At 37.7% G+C, this 27,178-nt stretch overlaps 1 protein-coding gene across 17 annotated transcripts in view; it reads left to right on the plus strand.

Annotated features, from left to right (window-relative positions):
* Positions 1-18,418: 18,418 nt before the first annotated feature.
* Sgip1 (SH3GL interacting endocytic adaptor 1) overlaps positions 18,419-27,178 on the plus strand; it is a 208,587-nt gene continuing 199,827 nt past the window's right edge. For 3 of the 17 annotated variants that reach the window (XM_058581570.1, XM_046451106.2, XM_046451108.2), the window contains exon 1: positions 19,505-19,839. In XM_058581570.1, coding sequence (XP_058437553.1) covers positions 19,830-19,839 — 10 coding nt within the window. In that variant the 5' untranslated portion in view covers positions 19,505-19,829. Of the gene's footprint in view, positions 18,859-19,054; positions 19,170-19,269; positions 19,411-19,503; positions 19,840-27,178 lie in introns of those variants that run through there. The other 14 variants (XM_046451114.2, XM_058581574.1, XM_046451115.2 and 11 more) reach the window with 9 other exon arrangements.

Here is a 27,178-nt window from a genome sequence, read left to right on the forward strand (position 1 = left end):
AAACCAGTCAAAGACACATCAAAAACAGAAAACTTTAGACCAATATCTCTAATGAACATAGATGCAAAAATTCTCAATAAAATTCTGGCCAATCAAATAGAAAAACATATCAAAAAGATCATGCACCATGATCCAGTGGGATTCATCCCAGGTATGCAAGGTTGGTTCAACAAAAGGAAATCAATAAATGTAATAAAAGATAAGAATCATATGATCATCTCAATAGACGCAGAAAAAGAATTTGACAAAATACAGAACTCCTTCATGTTCAAAACACTAGAAAAACTAGGGATAAAAGGAACATATCTCAACATTGTAAAGGCTATCTATGCTAAGCCCCAGGCCAACATCATTCTAAATGGAGAAAAATTGAAGGCATTCCCTCTAAAAACTGGAACAAGACAGGGATGCCCTCTTTCACCACTTCTATTTAACGTAGTCCTTGAAACACTGGCCAGAGCAATTAGACAGACAAAAGAAATTAAAGGGATACCTATAGGAAAAGAAGAACTTAAATTAGCACTATTTGCTGACAATATGATTCTATACCTAGAAGACCCAAAAAGCTCCACCAGAAAACTTCTAGAACTAGTTAATGAATTCAGCAAAGTAGCAGATTATAAAATCAACACCCATAAGTCAAAAGCATTTCTGTGTATCAGTGACAAATCCACTCAGAGGGAAATGAGGAAAACCACCCCATTCACAATAACCTCAAAAAGGTAAAAATACAATACTTGGGAATCAACTTAACAAAAGAGGTGAAAGATCTATACAATGAAAACTACAGAACTCTAAAGAAAGAAATCAAAGAAGACCTTAGAAGTTGGAAAGATCTACCTTGTTCTTAGGCAGAATTAATATTAACAAAATGACCATACTTCCAAAAGCACTATACAGATTTAATACAATTCCGATCAAAAATCCCAATGACATTCCTCATAGAAATAGAAAAAATCAATCATATAATTCATTTGGAAAAACAAGAGACCCAGAATAGCAAAAGCAATCCTTAGCAGGAAGAGTGAAGCAGGTGGCATCGCTATACCAGAACTTAAACTATACTACAGAGCAATAGTAACAAAAACAGCAAGGTATTGGCACCAAAACAGACTGGGAGACCAATGGTACAGAATAGAGGACACAGAGACTAACCCACAAAATCACAATTATCTTATATTGGACAAAGGCACCAAAAACTTGCATCATAGAAAAGATAGCCTCTTCAACAAATGGAGATGGGAAAGCTGGAAATCCATATGCAACAAAATGAAATTAAACCCCTATCTCTCACCATGCACAAACTCAACTCAAAATGGGTCAAGGACTTAGGAATACAACCAGTCTAATAGAAGAAAAAGTAGGCCCTAATCTCCATCATGTGGGATTAGGCCCCAACTTTCTTAATAAGACTCCTATAGTACAAGAATTGAAACCAAGAATCAGTAAGTGGGATGGACACAAACTAAAAAGTTTTCTTCTCAGCAAAAGAAACAATCTGTGAGGTGAGTAGAGAATCTGTGTGAAGCCAAATTTTTACCCCTCACACATCAGACAAAGCACTAATCTCTAGGGTATATAAAGAACTCAAAAAGCTAAACACCAAAAATAAAAAAATTTAAAAAAATAACCCAATCAATAAATGGGCCAAGGACATGAACAGACACTTCTCAGAAGAGAATATCCAATCAATCAACAAATATATGAGAAAATGTTCATCATCTCTAGCAATTAGAGAAATGCAAAACAAAACTACTCTAAGATACCATCTCACTCCAGTCAGAATGGCAGCCATTATGAAGACAAACAACAATAAGTTTTGGCGAGGATGTGGGGGAAAAGGCACACTCATACACTGCTGGTGAGACTGCAAATTGGTGCAGCCAATATGGAAAGCATTATGGAGATTCCTTGGAAAACTTGGAATGGAACCACCATTTGACCCAACTATCCCTCTCCTTGGTCTATACCCAAAGGACTTAAAGACAGCATAGTACAGGGTCACAGCCACATCAGTGTTTATAGCTGCACAATTCACAATAGCTAAACAGTAGAACCAACCTAAATGCCCTTCAGTAGATGAATGGATTAAAAAATGTGGCATATATACACAATGGTATATTACTCAGCAATAAAAGAGAATAAAATCATGGCATTTGCAGGTAAATGGATGCAGTTGGAGAAGATAATGCTAAGTGAAGTTAGCCAATCCCCGCCCCCCAAAAAAACAAATAGTGAATGTTTTGTCTGATATAAGGTGACTGACTCATAGTTAGGTAGGGAGAGGAAGCATGGGAGGAACAGATGAATTCTAGATAGGGCAGAGGGGTGGGAGGGGAAGGGATGGGGCAGGGGGTTAGCAATGATGGAGGAATGTGATGGACATCATTATCCAAAGTACATGTATGAAGACATGAATTGGTGTGAACATACTTTATATACAGAGGTATGAAAATTTGTTCTATATGTGTAATAAGAATTGTGATGCATTCCACTATCGTGTACTTAAAAAATAAAACCAATAAAAAAGGAAAAAATCTCTCTAGATTTGTATATGCAAAACAAACAAATGAAACCCAAAACTTGAGCTCATGATTCAAACATGAATCACTACAATACATAGTCATGTAACCTTGACGAAATCCAAGCTATGAGATAAATCATAGATCTAGAGTTCTTCTTAAAAGATGGTCAGATGTGATAGGCAAAATAATGGCCCCTTTAATATGCCCACATCCTAATTCTCAGATTCTGTAAATATGTCCTGATACATGGCTAAGGGGAAATCAAGGTTGCAGGTGGAATTAAGTTTATAATCAGCTGACTGTGAAATAAGGAAGTTATCTCTAATTATCTGTGTGGGTTCAATGAAATCACAGAGGTCCTTACACAGATGGAAGAATGAAGCAGAAGAGTCAGAATCAAAGATATAGCATCATGAGAAAGATTCTGCTGGTCACTGTTGATTTTGAAGATAAAAGGGGGCAATGACACAATGTAAGTAGATTCTAAAAGATAAAAAAAAATTGAGAAAACAGATAATTTTCTATCACCTCCAGAAGGATAGTAGCCCTACCAACTTTCCAGGGGTTTAGTAGAAACTGATTCTGAACTAATGTTCATTCCTAGAGACCCAAATGCCAACTGTGTACAAATTGTCAAACTAGGGCTTATGAAGGCTGTGTGATTAATTAAGTCTTGGCTTATGGCTGTCTCACTATAGATCCTTTAGGTCTCCAACCTATTTCCCTAATTCTGGAAAGCATAGTTGGAGAGGGCATGCTGAGACATGCCACTTTAATTCCTTAATTTGTGAAATGACAGGTATTCTTGTAAGAAAGTCCTTTCACTGCTAAAACAGTAACCAAACATGATACCACATCAAATACTTGAAAAATTGATGTATATTAGTCCCTATCCACTCTGCCCATTCTACCTATGAACTTGGCCGGTGAGGAGATAAGATGAATTCTGGAAATGATAGTGAATTACTATAAATTTAACTAGGTGACAACTTCAACCAGATGTGGATTTTTATGGTATCAACAGAGCCCCTGATATCTGGTGTGCAACTGTTAATCTAGTAGATTTTTTTCTATACTTGTTAGTATAGAGAATAAGAGTGAGTAAACACAATTAGGAAAAAAAATTAATTTCTCTTTCACATGACAGGATCAGCAATATTTTACTTTACCTCAGATTTCTTTTATAACTCAGTCCTCAGGAACCATGATTGTTGAGCAATTTCATAGGACATTTTTCTGACCCATTGCATTGGTGATATCAGGCTGATTAGAACTAGAAAACAAGAAATAGATAATATTTTGTATGCATGGCAGGTGTGGGACCACAAAATACAGGACTTGCCCATTTATTGAAAACTCAGAAGCATCCAAATTCAGTAAGATTTCTAGGAGTTCTGTAGTCTGGAATGGATCAATATCTTCCCTACAATGTGAGGAACATGTGGCTCCAAACACTAGAAAAAGATGGAATACTTAAGGGCGCCTCTTTGAATTTTGAGGCAATATGTGCCTCATTTAGTCATGCTGCTTTGACTCATTTATTGAGTAACCTATTGAAACTGCCAGTCCCCAGTGGGGGACAAAGCAAGAGAAGGCCTGCAACAGGTCCAGGCTGCTATCCAAGCTGCTCTACCACTTGAGCCACATAACTCTGTAGACCCAAGAATAAAAAATCACCCATTGCAGATATGAATGCTGTGTGGAGACTTAGACCACTATCAATAAATAACACTGCAGACCTCTTGAATTTTGAAGTGAAGCTGTTGTCATCTGTAATAAGTATTTTCTTTTTGAGAAACAGCTTTTGACTTGTTCTTAGATCCTAGAAGTAACTAAATATTGGATAATTGGCTGTCAATTTACCATGTGACCTTAGTTTCTAATCATAGAATGTTTCTTTCTTGGCTCAAGAAATTATAAATTTGCATGCACACAGCAACATTTCATCATCAAGTAGAAGTAGTACACACAAGACAGGGCTTAAGTAGGTCCTGGAGACACTAGCTGCAAGGCATCAGCTCCCTCAATCAGCAACTATGACCTCATGGTGAGTCCCCTATGACCAGTTCTTTGATGAAAACAATGCTTCTTTGCTTATGGTTCTGCATCATAGGTGTTTGCAATTGGAAGTGGGCTTTGAAGCACTGCAGACCATTCAGGAGTGACTCTAAGGAATGGGAGTGTAGCACATACTCAGGGAAAAGAACTTTGAGCAATGCCCCTTGTTGGTCATTTTGCTTGGAGGGAAATCGATGCTAAGGAATGAACCTATATACTGTTTTGTGGGCAATAACAGTGAATCTAGATGGTAGATGATCCTGGAGTTGAAAAACATAAAATTGGACATTTAATTACAAGGAGATCTGAAGAAGAGATATGTGAGTAAAACTCTCCAAATTGACATAGAATATCTGGATATTTGTGTCCCATGTAAACTTACTAAATGCATAACACATCAGGTAAAAGTTTCAATAATCACAGGAACAGGATGATCCTAGTTGCAGATGTCCATCAATCTCATTCTCCAGCCCTACTTTCCCTTGCTCAATGTGCTTAAGATCAAAATGGCCATTGTAGCAGAATGAAGACCGTGCACTCACCAGGGCTGCTGACTGTAATCTGTGGCCAACCTGCCAAATGCAAAGATCAATACTAATTTCAACAGTACGACACCATTTCCTAGGAGGCCCAACCAGCTTCCTGATGGCAGTGATTTGTTTTTACTGAAAAAAGAAAACATGGATGGATGGATGGATAGAAAGATTTGCCTTCTTTACCTACAGTGCTTCTACTAAAATTACCATCTGTGGACTTACAGAATGCCTTATTCACTGTCTTTGTGTTCCACACAGACATTATCTTTAACCAAGGAAAGAATTGTGCAGTGAAAGCAATGTAGTGGTAGGTTCATGCCCTCAGAACTCACTTGCCTTTCTGTATTTTCCATCATTCTGAAAGCAGCTGGCCTAATATAACATTGGCATGGGTGTTTTGAAAACACAGGGTTTTAGCTGCTTGACAAACTACAGGGCTTGGGAAATGTCCTGAAGGAGCTGTAGGTCTTCTGAATCAGCAATCAGTTCATGAGGTTATTTCACCTACAGCCAGGATGTATGGACTTAGGAAACTCACCGTGGAAATAATACTGACTCTTCTCATTGCCATCTCAAATAACCCATTAAACTTTTTTTTTTCTTTTTAATTTCAGTGCTTGCATCTTGGCCTTGCTGCTTTGAAGAGCATAACTCCTCAGGAGAGTAGATATAGCAATAATTACTATGAAATAAAAATTACACCTGCTGTCTAACTATTATAGGCACCTATGCCACAGAACCAACAGCACAGTAGGATGTTACTAGGAAGGTTGCAGCAATTCATCCTGCGTATGTATAAAGGGGAAATTCACTTGGTACTGCAAAACAGGAATGGGGGTGTGACTAAACCCAGAAGGTTTTTTGAAATGCCTCTTGGTACTCAGAGTCCATGGCAAAAGGCAGTGGAAAACTATATGACATTATTGCAGACAGGACCACTAATGACAGAGATCCTTCAGGAAGACATGGGTAACTACACTAAGCACAGAACTACAACCAACTGCACCACTTAGTGGGAACAAATAGACTAAAGAAAGTTTAAGAAAGATAAAAGTACAAATTATGGCTAGATCATCAATTATAGAAACAATAATTGTAGTAATTATGCTCATTTACTTTTTTGTTTTGGTTTGCTTATATTTTCATAGATTAATGGATTATTTTTCTCTTTATCCTATCATCAGTTTCATATTCTGTAATAGAAAACATTACAATAATGATCCCCCATATATTTTAGTATTTATATACAGGATCTCAAAAGTGTAACTAACTTGGCTAAAGAGGGACTTACATCATCCAGAGATAATAAAAATGACTTATAGAACTTGAATCTCCTTTTGTGGATTTTGTGGTCTTTTGTTGTTAAAAGATGTATGCATTGTAAAAAAGAAATTCATGTGAGATTATACTCTTTTCTTAGAAGTTATTAAATATAAAAAAACTGGAAACGGATAGCAAATACTGGAAGATGCCGAGTGTATTAGTTTGTTGTCAATTTGGTAGCAACTTGAGGATTCCATTTAGAGCTTGGGAAATCAGTTTCCTAAAATCTCCCTGTATGGCTCTGGATTAGAGTTCTCCAATAGGAATAACTTGCAAGATATTTGGAAGGTACAGGTGAAGTAAATGGGTTTCAAATGTCATTGCCATTCCATTGGGTGGGTTTGCATACTTCACAATCTCCCACCTAGCAGTCACAGAGGTTTCAAGACTCTTCCATAAGTGACACCATTCTTTCCCAACTCCTGTGCTTCAGGCTAATATGGTGACTGTTTTCTGATTCTCCAGTCTCAGCCTTCCAGATTGATACTCTCCAGCTCTTCTCACATTTGTGTAAGCCACATTTTCCTTATTAAATCTATCTATACCCATTACTTCCTATAATAGCTCTATTTTCTTGAACAAATTCAGACTGATACAGTGAGTGCCCATCTGTCAGTGGTTTATATTCAGTACCCATGGTCTCGGTGGCTGTTATGTCCAGTGTTGTAAAACTACAAGCAGAAAATAGATACTAAAGGATACGTTATAAAGCTAGAAAAGATGTCAGAGCCTCTAGGAAACAGGTCTTGTGAAGTCAGTACCAAAACAGGGTAGATCTGGCATATGGACCAGAATAAAATGGTGGAGGGTTCTCTGGAATCCAGAGTTCACTCTCTGCAATCTGATGCTCCCCTGTAAACACAAATAATTCGAGGCCTCGCCTGCTAGTTGGAATAAATGCAATTCCTAACATTCTTTCCAGCTTTTTTCCAGGTTAGGTTCACCACCAGTGCAGTTGAAGCTACAGATGAAAGGATGCTGATTCAAAGGCACTTTCAAAAGGCATAGTCTGACAATGGGGATACAGATACACCTGGGGTTATTCCAGTTCAGAACTAGAACTAGGGCACAGCTTATCACCCATAATATTAACACACTGAATTATAATCAGCTAATGCTGTAATGAAATTAGAAATCACTGCATTACTTTGGTTCACAAAGAGAATACATTTCTCATCACAAATCCATTTCTCAAGTTCACCATGTGTATCCAATTTAAAGTGTAGAGTTTCTCACTTAATAGAATTTATATCCCTATCACTATTTTTCAAGCAACCTTGAAACTGAAATGATTTATTCATCAAGACCCTTCTCTTATTCCATTTTATGAGTAGCATAATTTGGTGTAATTGTCAACTGAAAAAGTGATAAGATTAGAGAACTTAGTAATTTGTCCCTTTTATGGTAGAAACAGAAGAGTACAACTATTTTCTTAAAGAAGAAAAAGGAAGCCACAGTATAAGCCCTTCTGCTTTTTCTTGAGTGTAAACCCCAAGCCCTCCAAACATTTGAAGCCTGCAAAGAATACGTTGCACAATTCATATTATAATTTGGACACACGTGTCTATTTAAATGAGCAGCCCTCAAAAAATTTTGGTCATATGTGTACTGGTGGTAAATTCTACAATGAATTTAGCTGGATACTATTCCTTTTCTGAACCATGATCATAAAATCTATAAGAAGCTATTGGCAGTTGAACTATTTTTAATTTGGCTCTGCAATATGAAAGCACAGTTCAGTTTCAGCTGATAAACACACCTGCCTGACTACATGCACATCTACACACCATACATATCACATGTGCTTACACACATGAAAAGCCTGATTGTAACTGAAGCTCCAAGGCTCCTCCTAATTCTCTTTGCTCTCAGTAGTGCCCCCGTCTAGTGGCATCTGTTGACAAGGCCCCTTTTGGACACTTGCTGACAGGGACAAGGAGCTTATGGGTTTTAAATGGAAAGGATTTGCTAAATAAAGCTTCAATCCAAGCCTTTAGCCCTCCCTCCCAGAGACCAGGGCACTGAAGTCCTTGGTAGCTATGGCAATCACAAAGTGAACCAATGAACTATAGACATCTTGGAGCTTGCAGCTTGACACTGATCCCAGTTAAACCGAGTTAGGAAATTAAGCTCATGCAATTATATTTTCAAATGTAAATGCAGAGTGAGAAAGCTGCTTTTTTTATAGCTATGTAATTAGAAGTGGTGTGTGCACCCTTGGTCCATTGTCAAATATTAAATATCTCCTCGTATAAAAACCTCAACACATCATCTGGGTGAAATTAAGTCTACCAAAAACTAAGGCTCTTTTTCTTCTAGGAGTTCATTCTCCATAACTTAAGTTTCTAGGCTAATGTGACATGTTATATATGCAAATATCTTTGATTTTTATTTTGATTTTGTCCTCAGGTCTCATATATATATATATATATATATATATATATATATATATTTTGTCATTTAAAAACTGGCAAGGATACCAGTGAAAAACATTATTTTAGGATGGGGATGGCCTTCTTTGGGCTTGACTCTTAAAAGAATTTATTTTATCTTATGATATTATGATCATTGTTCTTACTCTATCTATGTCTTTTAGGGAGCAGGGGGCTTGTGCATGCTGAGCAAGCACTTTGCTACCCCCTGCTCATGTCTTTAAATTAAGTTGACCTGTTGATTTTTATTTTGGCTAGAAAACCCTAAAAAGAAAGAATTTTATGTTTCTTGGAGCTCTTGCACAATAAATGATCTTAGATGGCTTCATTCCCAATGTCTCTCTCACTGAACTACTTTTGGTATTTTCTGACTTGCCTCTTCTTGCCTTCATCTCTTAGTTTTGTCATTTCTTTTGCTTCTTGGACAAGGTTTTCTACCTGTCAATATTCTTGGTTTTGATCTTGCCACTCTTTTGCAAGTGACAGACAGCCAATCTGAATTTGCCTAAGCAAAATGGGGAAGTTATCAGTTCCTGCTATGGTTCAAATGTATATGTCCCCTCCAAAATTCATGTTGAAACTTAGTCCCTGATGCAGTTGTTTGGAGAGAAGGGGCCTTTGAAAGTGATTAGGTTGTGAGGGCTCCACAGATTGGGTGGGATTAAGGCCTTTGTAACAGGGGATTCACACAGCATATGTGCTTTCATCCCTTCTACCAGGTGAGGCATAGCATTGATCTCCTCTGGAGGAAATAGCAACAAGGCACCATTTTAGAAACAGAGAGCAGTTCCTACTGGACACTGAGCATACAGGTGCCTTGGTCTTAGATTCTTCAGCCTCCAGAACTGTGAGAAATAAATTTCTATAAGGTAACCAGGTTGTGGTCTTTTGTCATAGAATCACAAATGAACTATGTTCCCTTAACCATGGGAAGATCAAGAACAAAAAACATGAAAGGTTCACTTGCCAAAAAAGACTGACTTCCTACCTGACTCTCTCCATGTTATTTCATTCTCTTCTGCACAGAGGCTTTTTCAAGGTGAGGAACATGACAATTCATAATTTTGGGTTTCCATTCTTATAAATTTAGTACCTCAGAGGAAAAGTCTCCTCTTCAGAATCTTTACTCCTAGTGTTGGATTCTAATTGGGCCAGCTTGGTTTATGGCCTGGGGCATAAGGTATTATTGGTTCACCTTGGGCCAGATATGTTTCTCTTGACTAATCATCATCGTGAGGAAGGAGATGACAGAAACCATTTCTTCTTTATGGAGGTACATAGAGAGAATAGAATTTCTTCCCTAAAAAACGGAGTTGTGTTACTAGATAAAAGAAGGATTATGTTGGAGGCCAAAAGCAATTAATGTTCACAAAACAAGTTTATACTCCTTCAATATCAAAGTTAAATAGTGGGCTTTAGTGTCAGATAGATGAGAGCTTAAGCCCCAATTCTGTAACTTGTTGTTTTCTTAGAGAAGCCACTTATCACTTCTGAACCGCTGTTAAATGTTAAATGGGAATAGGAATGTCAAAGCCATAGGTTTGGGGAAATTACATGAAATAATGGTTACAAAGCACTTAGATGACTGCCTACAGAAAATACTTAATAAACTTTGGCTATTAATATAATATTCTTTGTTTTTTCTTCTTCATTTCTCTAATAACAACCCAACCCAACTAGGACAGGCTTAAGAGCCCCAATCTGAGAGGCAATTTTCTGGGCTTGTGTTCCTACTGAGATTTTCCTAGGGCTCTCTGGGCTTATCCAACAAGAAACATTTATGCTTCCTCAAATTTCTTTCCTGTCAAAAAGATAGTAAAAATAAACAGAATAATATTACTGTTATTGGATTTATATCACAAAGTGAAACATGATATATTTGTTTATAAAGTAATTATTGGGCAGTAAGTAGGTTCTGCATCCAGCATTATGTTGTTTTTTGTAAGAAATGTTAAAGGAAATTTATGATTCCTTTTGTGTAGATGTCTTTTTAAATGATGATTACTATATATGAAATAATTCAAGGATGACAAATTAGATTTAAAATATTAAACACAAAGATGAGGTCCAAAATAGGTTTATATTTTTGGGGAATAAACTACAATAGAAATTAAAGTTATCAGAGAGTCAAGGAACTTTAAGGTAGAGATGCAGGATTATGGAAGAGATGCTAAGTCATGAATGACAGGACAGGTGGTGAGCTAAAGAGGACTGTGATATAGTTGCTGAAGTCATAGAGGAAAGTTTGACCTGGAGGGGATCTGAGGTTGGTAAAAACACCAAAATGAGGGAAAGCAGGCAGGCTGCATCGTAGAAGAATCTTAACCTCCAAGGTGACAGTGTTAGGAGGTGGGGTCTTGGGAGGTGAGTAGGCCATGAGAAACTGGCACAGAAACTCAGGTGGGAACTAAGGCAATACCAGCCCCTCCTCTTCATTCAGTGAGGTGGGGATGAAGATAGGACATGGGAAAGAGTGATGGCTTCCACTGGAGCAGATATAGGGAAAGGAGAGAAACCATCTCATTAAAGGAAAACGGGGGTTGAATTTAGGCAAGATGATGCTAAAGTGTCTACAGATGTTTCAGTCCACCATTGAATGGATATCCATGCAGAACACTGCAAGGGTTATTGGAGGAGAGATTAAAGTTGAGGAGAAATGAGGGTGAGGAAGCAGGTAGGAGTAGATAGATGGGTTCAGTAGGAGTGTGTACTTGACTTGCCCTCAAAAGGGCAGCTCAAGGAGTACCTGTGTTAGAGAGCCTTTGCTTTCTCTCCTCCATCCTGAACGTTCCTTTTTTGTGCTGCTGTGGCATTCTGTACTATAATTGTTGGTTAGTTTATCTGCTTCCTCCCCTTACTAAATAAGCTTCTTGAAAGGCTTGTGCCTTTTCCATCATTGTGTCCTTAAATCTGACATAATGCCTTGGCATAGATAATTCTTAACATGTCTTTGTCGGGTGAAGAAATGATGGGATGTGAGTGTGGTGGGGATATGCACCTGCAACATGCAACCTCTTCAACTTAGCCAGTCCTCCTTGCTCGTTTTTGTTGGGTTGACTCTCAGAATCTGTCCAATGGAAATGTAGTGTGAGCCACCTAATTAATTTTCTAGTAGACACATTAAAAAGAAACGGATGAAATCCATTTAGTAATATATTTTATTTCACAAAGTGTATAAAAATTATCATTTCCACCTGTAATGAACATAAAATTATTAATGATATGTTTTACGTTCTCTTTTATACGCTCTTCAAATTTTGGTATGTATTTTATAGTTACATCATATCTCAGTTTAGACTAGGCATATTTCAAGGGCTGAATCAGCACACAGAGCAACTGACTACCATTATTGTATAGTATACCTAGTTCTTTCCTTTTTGATGGCCTCTCTTCTAGAAGTTTCCTAGGTTTGAATTACTCTCCCTGTAGATTTTTTATTAAAAATATATATTTTAAAACATATCACCCACAAAATATTGTGGGCACATATTGCAATGAAGTGAATGTTATGTCCATCTAAAACTCCTGTGTTGAAATCTTAACCTCCAAGGTGACAGTGTTAGGAGATGGTGTCTTTGGGATGTGAGTAGATCATGAGGCCAGAGAATTCATGAATGGGATTAGAGCCCTTATGAAAGACATCCAGAGAGATTCCTGACCTTCTACAACATGAGAACATAGAACCAAACAGTAGGCTGTCACTTGACAACCTGCTGGGAATTTGATCTTAGAGTTCCAGCCTCAAGAAATAAAATTCTGTTGTTTATAAGCTACCCAGTTTATGGTACTTTGCTATAGCACCCCTGGATGATATACAATGCACATATATATGTTCATACCTATATAAAAATGATGAATATGAATAGTTTAGAGATTAACACTATAAAAGTTTAGTTCTTTCACAAAGACAGATGAAGATCAGGCAGCTCTCTAACATTTTCAAGGGGAATAAAAATATGGAGAGTACACAAGATGTTTATAAAGGCTAGGCCTGGAAAATTCCATTTGCCTTAATTTAGTTATATGACCCCACCCAAATGCAAGGAAAGGTGACACATACAGTCTTGTTATGTACCCAGATAGAAAAAAAATAGTGTGATAAGCACATATCAATGTCTCTGACACAATATAATTTCTTTATCTTCCTAATTTGGGAATGATATTTGTAGAACAATATTAAATATTAAATAACAGTAACAACAAAGAACATTTAAGTCTTATTCCTGATTTTTATTCCTAAAATTAGAAATTTTCATTATATCTCCATTTAACAAGATAGTAGATTTGGGGTGTAGATTTGGGGCAGAGATTTGCATATTTTATCATCATAAGGAAGTTCTTTAAATCTCTTTTATGTTAAGATTTTAATTTGTTTAATGAGCGACTTGAGTGGAAATTAATCAAAAGTTTTTTTCAATAACTATGGAGACAATGATGCAATTATTTTGATAGTTTAATATTATGAATTATATTATTAGATTTTTTAAAATTTTGAATTATTTTTCTACATCATGATGTATATGTGTGCATTTGTGTGTGTATATATATACATATATATATCATGTTTTTGAAAAGCTGGATTAAGTTTGTAATTATTTTAATTTTTGCATTAATATTCATAAATGAGACTGAACTATAGTTTATTCTTTATTATTTTTGTCATGATCTAAAATTTATAAAGTAAACTACAGAACCTTTTCTTTTCTTCTATTTTCTTGAACTGTTAAAGCTGCATTGAGTTAACTGATTCTGCAAAGGGAGAGAGAATTCCACTATATTTGGGCCAGTTGCTATTGTGGTTGTGGGTCTATGCTTCAAAAATATTGCCACTGGCCTATCAATGTATAATCTTGGCAGCATTTGTTACATCATTGACTATAGTTGTAACATTTAAAATTATTTAATGTTTTTACTACTTTTGTGTACTCTTTCTCTTATTATGTTTTTATGTTATCATAGCAATCTGCTCTTATTAATTGCTGATGTATCCTTGAAACTATATAAAAACTAAAAATAGATTTTTAAAAAAATATCTTTCCAGTTTTCTACATTTCCTGTCCTTCAATGAGGGTATTTCCTCTGCTGTAGCGAACCATAATTGTGTTCTTTTCCGAAACTTCTTTTCCGAAACTATTGATTCTCCTCATATATTCAATTCCTACTGCTTATTTTTTTCAACATAGATATAAACTAAGCAGAACTCCCAGCTGGTATAAATTCCTTTAGCACTCACAGAGGTATAGATACAGGGCTCTCTGGACCAGCATAGACCAATGAGTGTCAAGTCCCAGGACATGCCTTGTCTTTAGAGTAAGTGGCCCAACAAGAAGGATCTGTATCCCCAGTGGGGAAGAGGGTGGCTACAAGGTCTTCAGGTTTCTTTCTGGATGTAGTTAGTGGGCATGTATAAACAACCTCTCAAGTCTGTTGTGTGGGATTAATGTGGCACACTGTGCGCCTCTGCTACAGTGAGTCCTTGGTAAGCTTCATCTTAGGTACATAAGTAAAATCTATGTAGTTTATAGCTTTTGTTTCCTAGTTTCTTTCCCCATATTTTTTCTGGTAATAATACCTTTTCTTCCTTTGACAACATCTTTTCTACCCCTCCAATCATATCAGGAGTTCATACTGTTAAAGATTGTCATCAAAACTTGCCTTTCTTTTTACTCCATGTTTAGTCACAATAGTGGGCATATGACTAACTTCAACATAGTTTTTAGCTTTTCAAAAACCATCAAGAGACCCCATCAACTTGGCCCCACTGATTAGCCAGGTCTTCCCTGGAAGTTTGTTGAAGGATATCTTGGAAGTCAAATTGCAAAGATGTGATCTTAGAATAGCCTAATGGCCAGATCCCTGATCACATGGATAAAAACTAGTAAGAGAAAATGAGCTGAAATCCTGGGAGAAATGGAGAGAGTTCTGAGGATTTAGTTTACTTGAGTGTAGCAATGTTTTTGTTGTTGCTTTTCTCAGTTGTTCGGTTCTTCCTATAATTCTGTGAGCTAACCTAATAAATAGTGTGTGTGTATGTGTGTGTGTGTGTGTGTGTGTGAGAGAGAGAGAGAGAGAGAGTGTATGTGAGTGTGTGTATGTGTGTATAGGTGTACATCTTTTACCTATATCATCCCAGGGAAATCCAACTTCTGAAGTGAGAATTTCTGTTGATTTCTAGACTTTGGATGATATTTTCCAAAATGTATATTTCCAGATTCATTGGATTGCCTCAAAAGGGATAGCAAGATGGAAAGACTCAGGAGTCAAAAGTAGTGCTAAGATCATTATCTCCTGAACTTTTCCATTATGTTAATTTTCTTTTCTCCTTCATAACTGAATTCTCAGGATCTTCTTTCTCTTTCTAAACTATGGACAGATCATGCCCTTCAAAACACTAAAATTGGGAAATAGTGAAGGAATTCAACTTTTATAGCAAGAATATAAGAAGTTTGGTTCCAGGACGCATATGAAATAGATCATTACTGCCTTAAAAATGTGATTTCAGAAAACAAATTAAATGTCTAGTGACTTCATCCATTAAGTTTTTGGTCTTAATCTTGGACAGTTGCAAATACTATCTAAGAATGTACAGTGATCTCTGGGCATACCTGGTATTATGGTTTGGACTTGAAGCATCCCCTGAAAAGCTCCTATGTAAGAGAATGCAGAATGGTTCCTAGGTGAATGATTAGATCATTTTGTAACCCAATCTGTGGGTTAATCCACTGATATGGATTAACTAGGTGTAACTCTAGATAGGTAGAATATGACTGGAGGACATAGGTCACTGAGAGAGTCCCTTTGTAGTTTATATTTTGTCCTTGGTAACACAGCTCACTTGCTCGCTCTATCTATCTATCTATCTATCTATCTATCTATCTATCTCTGCTTCCTGATTGTCATGTCCTGAGCTGCTTTTCTCCATCATGCTCTTCCACAACTTGACTCATCTCAGGACCACAGCAATGGAGCTGACTATGTATGAATTTAGACCCCAAATAAACTTTTACTCCTCTCATATTGTTCTTGTTGGGTCTTTTGGTCACAGCAACAAAAGGCTTACTAAAAACCTGGACATACCTTCACATTCCTGATGAACTCCTGGGCATAAGTATGTGTGTGTACACACACACACACACACACACACACAAGCACACACTTGAATATTTTTTAGACACGAGAAATGGAATCCTGTAATTTGTGACAACATGGATGAGCCTGTAGGACATTACATTAAGTGAAGTCAAGTTCAGAAAAACAAATACCACAACTTCTCATTACTTACACCTATACCTGGAAGCTAAAAAGTTGAGCTCATAGAAGTAGAGGTTAAACAGTGATTACCAAAGCCTGAGAAGTGTAGGGAGATGAGGAGATGGAGAAATAATGGTTATTATGCACAGGGGTTCAGTTAGAAACAAAGAATCTTTTCTAATGTTCTATAGAACAGTAGAATAAATATGATTGACCATAAATACTTGCATAGCTAATAGAGAAGATTTTGAACATTCAAAACACAAAAAATAATAATTTTATTTTTAGGTAACTGATATGCCAATTATCTTGATCTGATCATTAAATATTGTGTATGTGTATCTCACTGTTACCCCATAAATATGTGCAATTATTATCTACCAGTTAATAATTTAAAAATATATTAAGAACAAAAGACTTTCTATCTGGTAGCCTTGCTGCTTGTTGAAAACAAAACTGTTGTGAACCTTGGGTAAACACTGTGAAACTTACAGTGGGAGGGGAGGGCAGGCAGCCTGAGCTTCATGGACTCTGCTCGCAGTGTCCCCTACTCCTGCACTTCTGGGCTTTCACTCACCTCCAGATTTTATAGCAACCTCATTTCTTATTTAGAGTTCCTTAAATTCTTTAGAACTGCCACTCTAAACCATTCCAATATTTTTCCAGCTTCTAAAATTCCATCTCTCTCCAGGCTAGGTGTGGTGGCGCACACTTGTAATCCCAGTGGCTCAGGAGGCTGAGGCAGGAGGATTGCCAGTTCAAAGCCAGCCTAAGCAAAAGCAAGCTAAGCAACTCAGTGAGACTCTGTCTCTAAATAAAATACAAAATAGGACTCCAGTGGCCAAGTGCTCCTGAGTTCAATCCCTGGTACCAAAAAAAAAAAAATACCTCTCCAAATTCACCTCATTTGGTCCTAATCACTCTTCTACTTAGCAAACCCCCAGAACTCCCCAATGTTACCACTAAAGATGCCTCACCTACCTGGTCTTTCACTAACATATTCTCTATGCCTGTGTACAATTTCCAGTTGGCCTCAAATTTTATTGATGTGCCTGCCAGCCCTTTAGTAATAATGCTAATTCTGAAAAGCCAGTATGGATGGCTTAGAATGCTCCAGACACATTGTTAAGTAACTTACTGGCAGAATATTTAGAACACTGTTTGGCACATAGTTAAGTGAATAACACAGGTTTGTTATTATTTATAGCTCTATGAACTTGGTATCATTATTATGATCTCCATTTCATGGATAAGGAATCTGTGAGGCACAGAGAGTTGAATAACTTGCCCAGGATCAAACACCTCAATAAGGGGCAGAGACACAACTTTATCTCAGTTTGTTTGACTAATATTTATCCATGTCCTTAACCTTTAAAAAAGTAATTTGCTAACTATACACATACTAACCAACCATTTTATGATAATTTTCCTGAAGATTTCAGAGCAGTGTAATTTGTACTTAAAGTGGGTTTTACTTCGGTATTTATTGTGCTTTTAAAATTCAGCTTATAGACATAAGGGGAAAAGTCACAAGTATTTGTGTGTCTCTGGAGATTTTCATTTTGAAATTTAGAGGCCACTGAAATATGTGTCCTTAGGGAGAACAATTTTTAAAACACTTTTAAGTTGCTAGGAACTGAGTTTTTGGTTTTCGTTTTTAACTGTTGATGTGCTGCTTCAGTTGGCCTCTTTGATTATTTTTTCTTCAATATTTCTCAGCCACCAATAGGTCACATTTGCTCTGACTGAAACAGCTAGACCTTGTTAAGAGCTGAGCAAATATTAAAACTTCTTGAGTGTATTATATAAATGATCAATAATAATATTAAAGACTCAAACCTGAGCATGTCATGCATCTTCTTAAAGTTTTTTTTTTTTTTGGAGTACATTCTCATCTGTCACTCAAACTGCTACAATGTTGAGAGCTTCTCTCCTAGTCTATATAGTAGAAGTGCCCCTTCCTCTGTCCTCTCCCCGGGTTCCTAAGAGGTCCTTTGCTGGCCTGCCATCTCCCTTCCTCCTCTTCTCTCTCCCTGCCCCCGCTCTCTGTCCTAGGCCACCCAGCCCGTTTTGTTTTTTCCCTTTGCTGTTTGAGCCTCTTAGAGAGAAGCAAGGATCATTGGACCGGGTCCTGAGGCCCTCTGAAAGGCTCCCGGGGTCTCTGGGGAGTAGTCAGATGACAAACTCTCAACCCAACCAGAACGGGTGCCCGGAATCCTTCCCACTAGGCAGACACAGGAACCTAGATCCCATCCTGGAACTGCCAAACCCAGGGCTCCGCCCACCCCTCCAGACACCACCAGGCACAATTGCCTCCCTCCGGATTTCCACCAGGGTGAACGAATGGGCTTGGAGGAGACTCCAGATGCCAGAGACGCGTCTTGAAAAACGTGTCATTTAGAAGAAAGTCTGTTCCCTACAGGGAGTGCAGTTGGCAGCTGTAGCCACAGTCGGTTGCGAGAAAGCTCCCCACCTGGGGAAACCAGGCGGCTCACGTGCGCGCTCGGCAGGGAGGACGCGGCGGCCGCGGGACTCGAATCGGTGGTCCAGAGGCGTCCTGGGGTCTGTCTGCGGCCTGGCCTGCTGGCCCAAATTAAAGTGGGAGGAAGCCGGCGTGCACAGCTGTCGTCGGTCCGGCTGAGGCCTCCGCTCCCTGCCTTCTCCCCTCTCTCCCGCCTCCCGCCCCAGAAATGATCTCAAGCGTTGCCAGTTTGATTCCAGAGCCCCACTCGGGTGGGTTCTTTTGTTTCTTTGTTTTAATGACAGTTCCCAGCCCTTCGGCATGTCATGAGCAATTAATTCCCTGGCTCTCTTGAAGGCAGCTGGGGTGAAATTTTTTTCTGCATCATCCTTTTGGGGATAATTGTTTATGATGTGACGTCAACGGATTGCTTTTTTTCTCTCTTGAATGGAGGTGACGGCGAGAGAGCGAAAGCGAGAGAGAGAGAGAGAGAGAGAGAGAGAGAGAGAGAGAGAGAGAGACTCACAGATGTGCGCAGAAGCCACGGATACTGACATTTGGCATTCCTTCAGGGCAAAAGGAGGTTGGAATGGGAGCGTTAAAAGCGTGTTGCCAAGACTTCGGGCTGCACGGAATTATTAAGAAGTTTTTCTTAAAAAAAAAAAAAAAAAAAAAATCCCCTCCGCAGCGAGCCACTTAGGTGCTCCTTTCATGCTAGAGTCCGCTGTTAAGGTGGCAGCGCCTGATAATTAATCTCGGGCACCCAGGCGCTGCAATAGGCTTAAGAAGAAGACGCGGAGGGGCGGGGGGAAATGCGTCACCAGGTGGGGAAGGGGCGATGTATTTGGTGACAAACGGGAGGCGCTGGGGTGGAGAGGAATGGGGAAGGGAAATAGGTTCCGTGTGCTCTCCGGGGGTATTGTGTCAGGAGATGCAGGCTGGCTACCATGTGACGCGGTCCAGAGCTGAAGGGATTGGCCGAGGCAGCGCAGGCGGTGCAGCTCGGCCGGCTTGCTGTTCCTCTGCCTTTCTCTCTCAGCATCTTCCTGGGAGCCTGTAGGTGAAGCAGCACCAGGAAGCATCCATGGCCTGTCTTTCGGGTTAACACTTGTCTCCTTTGGCTTTGGCAGCTGACACTGCAGACCTCAGCAGCGGCGTTGTGAGGACTTAACTGAGACCTGGAAGCGTATCCTCCTGTGTTTTTTCAGACTCCTTGGAAATTAAGGAATGCAATTCTGCCACCATGATGGAAGGTAGGATGCTTTCTGCTGATGTTGGCTGGCTTCGGGCAAGATTTGGGCAAAACAGCACGGAAGAATGTGTGCAGCCAGTGTTGGTGGCCATTCTAGAACCTGGTTGCCAGGGTTTTGCAAGCATAAATGCTGCAGTTTCCTTGCAGAGAACCAGGGCTTGGACTAATGGAATCAACCACAGGGCTTCTGTCTAGCTCAGAACCTACAGAGAGCTCCCAGCTCCTTTGAGACAGAAAAGCCTAAAGTATTTGTAGGAAGCTGAGCTAGAGCTAGGAAAGAGCTTGCAGAGCAAATAAGTTGGGAGAGAAGATAAGGTTTTCTTTGCTGGGTTCCTGGAACTACACTGATTAAACATTTACAATGGAAACTTGTTTTCTGAAATTGACATTAGACAGGAGAGGTCATTTACAGAGTTATCCATACTGTCATTTTCAGTGAGCTGCTTAAAATTAAAAAAAAAAAAATCTTATAAGATATTTTTGTCTCTGCAATTTATATCATATAATTAGAGTGATGTTTACAGCAAATTTGGTCCATGAACTGAAGTTTTACATTTATGCCATTGCAAAGAATGAACAATATAAGGAAAATATCTGGGCCTCTTGGCTCCTGAATCAAGATCTTATCAGGTTAAAAAAAAATGTGCTTCCTAAAAGCTTTCCCCATGCAATGGTTCTTAGCCAAGCATCAAATGATTACTTGCTGATTATCTTTTTGCATTCAATATTAAGTGTAAGGAGGAACTTTCCCTGGGGAGATGCTATTTAAACTATATATTATTCTACCAAATTACCCTTCCCAGGCTGAGATAGTGACAGCCAAGATTGCCTCAAAAAAGCTGCAAGCAGATCAGGAAAGAAGCAGTCAGCTCTATGCGAGCTTTGATTTTCTGTTTTCACACTACAGGATGGTGCAAAACTCCTGGCCTTTCCTAAGATGACAGGCAGAAATTTGTCCCCAGCCTGGATTTTACAATGCAGAATTGAGTGCATAATGGGTTTCAAATCAGCCATGAAAATGGCAGAGAGGCCACCTCTTAAGCCAAAGTCTGTCTTTCCAATTTTAAATATTCCTTAGAAATTTACCAAAATGGAATTAAGGGAAGGATGGTTTCAAAAAAACAGCAGTGTACTTATTTGGCAGAAATGAATTCTTTTTGCTCTTTCTGTCATCATGTCAAATGTTGTTAGTGTGATTTGGGGGAGTGAAGAATTCCAGAGTCAAAACCCATAGATTTTGGAAAATAGCCTTATAAGAGAGATTGGGTATCGTTTTGTTATGGAACCTGATCTTGTTTGTAAAGGGATCTGAAGCTAGTTCTTTATATATAGGCAGGCCTAAATAAATTGAGACTGCTAGCACTCTAAGATTAAACCATTTTTCATTAATTCAAAATGAGTTTAATCTTTGAATAACAAGGAAAGGCAAAGAGAGCATCACTTATGTACTTTTCAATTAAAAGTCTATGTGGATTATCTTCTTCAGTTTTTTTTTTAAATCTTCTATATGGAAGCACTGTATTTTGCCAGATAAATTTCTTGTAGCTTTTCATAAAAATGCATCTACACTCATTCTGATTAGATTCCAGTTATATATGGGCAATTGGAAGGTCTAACATTTTACTTCTTGCCTTGCAAACTACAGAGCTAGTGTCTTCTCTGAAGGTAGTAACATTTATTGATGCTCATTAATGATCCTCCCTGGTAATATGGTCTATTGTGCCAACCCAGAATGTCAGTTCAAAGCCCTGTGATAAGCTTATCTGAGCTGCCTAAACTGAAATGAGAACTGTAACAAAGACTTGGGTTGGAGCTGAATTAGCACTATCGCCAGGTTTGCCAAATTTATCTAATGAAGGATATTATCTTAGCTCTGGTAGGAATTAGAGGTGACACTGGATGCAGTTGCCTTGTATCCGACCCTTGCAAGAGAAATTGGACAGATATTGCCACTAGTTTAAAAATTAAAGTGAAGCAAATAATTTTTTCTACCAATAGTCGCTATTTAAATTCTTTTCAAACCTTGTTATTTTAATGGTTCAGTGACCTTGAGAAAGCAGGTAGGGACCTTAACCAGAAATCCATCTGCATGTCAGTGGTCTTCCAACTTAGTTGCCAATCTCTTTGGCAATAATCTGTTTGTGTTTCTGATATTGTATTCCAGAATTTCACCTCTGAATTGCTCTTACTCTGAAGATGTGACATAATGGTTATTTTCACTTAAGTCACCTGAAAAAAAAGCCAAGGTGTTATATCTATCATAGTAACCTTGGAAAGACAAGAACCCCCTAAAAGGCATCCTAAAATGTTGTCTTAGCTGAAATATCAGTGGACTCTGAGAATGTGCCCCCAAACATCTAGCTCATTAAAATCGTGTCTGATCTCAACTTGTACATGTGTCTCTCTCACACACACAGTCACTCACACACATAGTCAGCCACATGAACAGCTTTCTATGGAGGGGGAGAATGAATGGCTGCAATAGTGTGTGTTCATTCTATATTGCTGAAGTATTTTAATCTGCTTTTCAGAAAAAAAGCATGGCCAGGGCAACTTTTCAAAGCCACTTCTCTACTGTGTGTAAAACAAGAGTAAACAAATATGCAATGGAATGGAGCATAGTTTAGTTTTGTGTCCTTGTTTTTGTGGGACAGGATACAGGCTCCATTCATTCAACAGCCTATTGGGAATCCTGGTCATAGAAGAAGAATGTAACTACCTCCCCAGTGATTCTAAGGTCATGAAAGACAGCTTAATAATTCTGCAGGGACTTAAGGGGGCCACCAGTAGTTTGTGGGTCCATGATTCTATATCAACTATGTATTTTTAAAATACTTGATTTGTTGCTTTCTACATTCTTCCTTTTTTGGCAGTGTTTGGTATTGATTTGTTACTTTTCTGAAGAAAGCCCAATGATATAGATCATATGTGGTATAAATGTGAAGGGAAAGATAAGCAATAAAGGGAATTATTTGCTTAAGTGTGTGTGCATTGGCTGTACTTACAATGTAGTCTATTTGGTTAGGGCAACTATTCAGGACTATTTTCCATATATTATTATTAAACTTTAAAAATGGCATTTTTTAAAGTTATGTTTCCAAAGATAGTGAGGCCAAGCCAGTATCTCTTAGAATATCTTTTTATTCATGAGGCTGCCTGGAAAGAACTTTCCTTGTTCATGCAGAAGTGACTGAAAGTGCTTTGTGTTTTTAATTCCATATTCAGGCTTTTAGGTGCTGAATCAGAAAGATAAGTTTCTGGGTGCTGATTGTTTCATACTATATAACAATGTTAAAAATTAGCAAGTGTATTTTAAGGGCTTCATTGAAATTCAGGGTGATTTAAAACATTTTATTACGTTTACTACTGAAAATAAATGTATTTAATGTAGCAATACTTTGGCAGTAATTTTTCTAAATCTCAAAAATAAAAGATAATACACTGACACAGAAAATGATGGAATGAAATTTGAACCTAAGTCCATTCAACAAGAAGACTCATAATTTTGGCCTTCTAGAAATTTTTTCTTTTAATTTTGTATGAGGATGGGCAAGGTAGCCAAAATGAAAAAAAAAAAAAAGAGGCCTTTGTTTCTTTAGTTATACATTCCATTTTTCTCCATTTTAAATATGAGAATTTATGGAACCATATCCTTTGGTTCCTTTCTAATTCCTTTTCTGCCAGAATCATTATTTAGATGGTTTGGACACTATTTGAGGTTAACTGAAATTCTGTTATTGCAGTAAGCCCTATAAACAATAAAGGCTTTTTTTCCTATATAGAAATGGAGTTTTATAATACTTTAAAAAATTCTTTGATGTGATCAAAAAGGAAGAAAGCAACTGAAGCTGGAACTATTTATTTTACAGTTAACTAAGAAGTTTTTAAAGAGAATGCTTCTAATTAGCCCTGCCAATCCCCTTCCCTCAAATAGTGAAGCTACTTTAGAAAATCTAAGCATGTATATAAGATTCTAATATATATCCTATCATTTATATAGTTTTTTTTTCCTTCTCTGGGACTGTGTTGTTTGAGACTCTTTAGATGTATAAGTTCCCATCCAATTTAAGGGTCAACTTTAAAAAGAATACATAGTCTTAAAAAAAAACAAACTTAGATAAACCAAGCTAGATGATTCTGAACAATTCTTTCTGTTGTAATTGGCATATGTGCTACCTGTGTTTCAAATAAACAAGTTGCAGAAAGTCACCAACTCACAGTTTTTATGTCCTCAAAGTTCTTTTGTGAGTTACTGGAACGGAACATGTTTTCTCATAGTAACAGTGACATAAATGATGGTATCACACTAGTCCATTGAAGGCTATTAGCCCAATATTATCGCATATCTGCAATGAGATGTATAAATAACAGTACAGTTACCATAGTGATTAGCCAGAAGGGGAATGATGGCATTAAATATGCTTCCAATTTCAAATATTGCTGTTTGATATTGCTATTAGTCTTCCAGCCTGGTTTATCTAATTATTAACAAAGAAGTTTTAATTAGAGGACAATGAGAAGCTGGTGAGAATATTTGAAGGTGTTGTTAGATATTTTCAAAAATTTTTAAAGACTCATAGCACTGGATTTTTCAATTATTTTCAATTTTACTCTCATTCTTGTGGCTTTTTTTAAATTCAATTTTATCATATTAACTCTTATTAAATGTGAGTAAGGCTATTACATAAATTCAAAAATGGAGTTGAGGGAGAAGGACAGAGAACTTACTGAGATGACTATAAAAAAGGCAAAGGGAGAAAAGGAATAACAGGTTATAATGAATTTGGACTTGTATATCTGAAAAAGTTCCTGAGAATAAATTAACTAAATAAGAAGAAGGAGGTCATAGATACAAGGGGCTGGGAAACATCAAAAGGGAAGAATCCCTCAGGAGAAAGTGATTTATGGGCAGAGGTGCTGGGTCTAAACAAATCGTGTGGTGACTGCCAGATATATCTATGAGCACAGAATGGCTTGATTAGGGTGAGAAAGCTATGGGAGAAGTACTTTGGGGGCGGGGGGGGGGTCTCCATTTTTTTGGAAGATACTTTACTGGGTCTACTTTAAGGGGTCTCCATTTTTGCAATCTACATGTCAGTTAACTGCATCTACAGGATATTAGAAAAAGATATTTCAATACCTTATATCATGTAAGTACCTTATTTAAAAAATTCATTATCTTCCCATTTCTTTTAAAATCCACATCCCATAAGAGCCTGCATTCTCAGTCCTTCTTTCTTCTTCAAGTTCATCTAATCCTTTACTGAGAGGCACACTAGTGTATAATCCTAGTGTTTAGAATAAACTCTTTCCTACCTCCTCTTTCCCCAGCTCATTGAATTGCCAATTCTGTTGTGACACTAGCATCCCCAGGAAGACTTCCCTATCGTTTTTGTCATCTTAAGCTCCTAAACACACGTTTGGGCCACTGAATCCGCAGAGCTGTATTTATGACTTGTTGTTTAACCTTGTGTTACCTGAATGTCTCACTCACAGGTTAAGCTCTGTAAAGGAAAGAATCTGGTCCACCATTTTCATCTCTGTACCTGCAGCCCCCAGTAGATAGCTAGAATGTTCACTTACTGAATGAGTAAACTTAGGTCCAAATGACTCTGATGACTTATTGTACTTTTTAGGTATTATTTTGGGATCATTATATTTAATAGGAAAAAGTTATGTTCAACTTATATTCTCACTGGAGAAACAAAACTCATAAACATAACACAATTAGAAAATAAGACAATGTATTATGAAGTGTTAAATTGTGAGACATAGATAATACATTTTGAGAAGCAAAATAAAGAGTTCATTTGAGAACACATAGTTAAGCTTTAATTATTTGGGTGATTATTATTTTTTTAATGAAGGTAACTTTTTTTCATAACTTTATGTTATTCATTTATTTTTTATGTGGTGCTGAGGATGGAACCCAAGGCCTCACATGTGCTAGGCAAGCACTCTACCGCTGAACCACAACCCCAGCAATTGGTGATTATTTTTAAGGAAATTATTTTTATAATGGAAAGAGATACATCATGGCACAGCTCTTCAAAGAAATTCAGAGTCAGTTTTTTCAGTATCCTGGATGCTTTTTTCTCTTCTTCCCTCTTTTTGCCTTTTCTTGCTCCATTTTTCCCAATAATTCATCCCCGTTCTCTCTTCCTGGGTTCTTTTTCCTTTTCTCTGCTTTATGACTAACCCTGAAAATGGTGTCTTCTAGAGTCAGAAGGCTTGACTTGAAATCAGGGAAATTATTTTTAAATAAATAAATGAATATAGATAAGTGTAATGTCGTACAAAGTGTTCATGTGTGCAATGGCAGTGTTGAGGTATGTGAAGTTTTTCAGATGCCAAATTTTCTGATTGGAGTATTGGCTAATTTTAGTAGCTCAAGGTGCTGGGTGAAATTGTGCAGTTTGGGCTTTTGGTAGAAATAGCACAAACCCAGAAGTCAGACTTGAGTTTGAGTCTGAGTGTTGTGACTGCTTGGCTGTGTGCCTTGAAAAAGTTACTTTACATTCCAGGGCTCTGCTTCCTTGCAAACAAAATGAGATTTTTTGATCTGCCATACCTCTAGAACTTCCAGCTCCAAGAGTCTCTGGCATTTGCTGATTGATTTGGATTCTCCACATTGATTCCCTCCAAAGGCTGAATTCTAAAGATTGACTCCACTTCCTCTCACCTTAAAAATATACTTGCATCTGGCACACAAACAATTTGAATGCAATGCTCTCTTCTTCTTGTTGCTGTAATCTTTTATCCACTGTTATTCTGTCTGTATGACACGAGTTGGTTTTGCATTTTTGCTGTATTAGAAGAAGAAAAGTGCATTTATGCAACTCTCCTTTAAATAGTACCTGCTATTGCACTCTTCCTTTATTCTTCAAAAATTACATAACAAATGTTTCAGGCATCGTTCTAGATGCTGTGAATTCAATAGTGAACAAAATAGATAAAAAAAATTTCTTCCTATGTCGAGTTTCCTCTCTGGTGCAAGAGCGAGATGATTTAAAAACATAAAATACATAGTACATTAGACGGGGGTAAGTACTTGGGAAAAGAATAGAATGAATTGCATGTGTTTGCTGTTATAAAGAGAGTGACGATGAAGACCTTGAGGAGGAGACATTTGGGCAGACTTGCGGGACAGAAGGAAGGCAGTGGCTGTGTGATTATTTAGATGAAGAGTTCAAGAAGTAGGGGAAACAGCAATTGTAAAGGATCAGAATGGCAATGTGTTAGGCACGTGGGCAAAACAGCAAGGAGGCTAATATGTCTGGATCAGGGAAAGTGATCAGGAAAAGAACACAGAAAGGTAATATATAAATAGGCACCTATGA

Source organism: Marmota monax, unplaced genomic scaffold, assembly GCF_021218885.2.
Source record: "Marmota monax isolate L192 unplaced genomic scaffold, Marmota_monax_Labrador192_F-V1.1 WCK01_AAM20220418_F8-fsc00023, whole genome shotgun sequence".
Lineage (NCBI taxonomy): Eukaryota > Metazoa > Chordata > Mammalia > Rodentia > Sciuridae > Marmota > Marmota monax.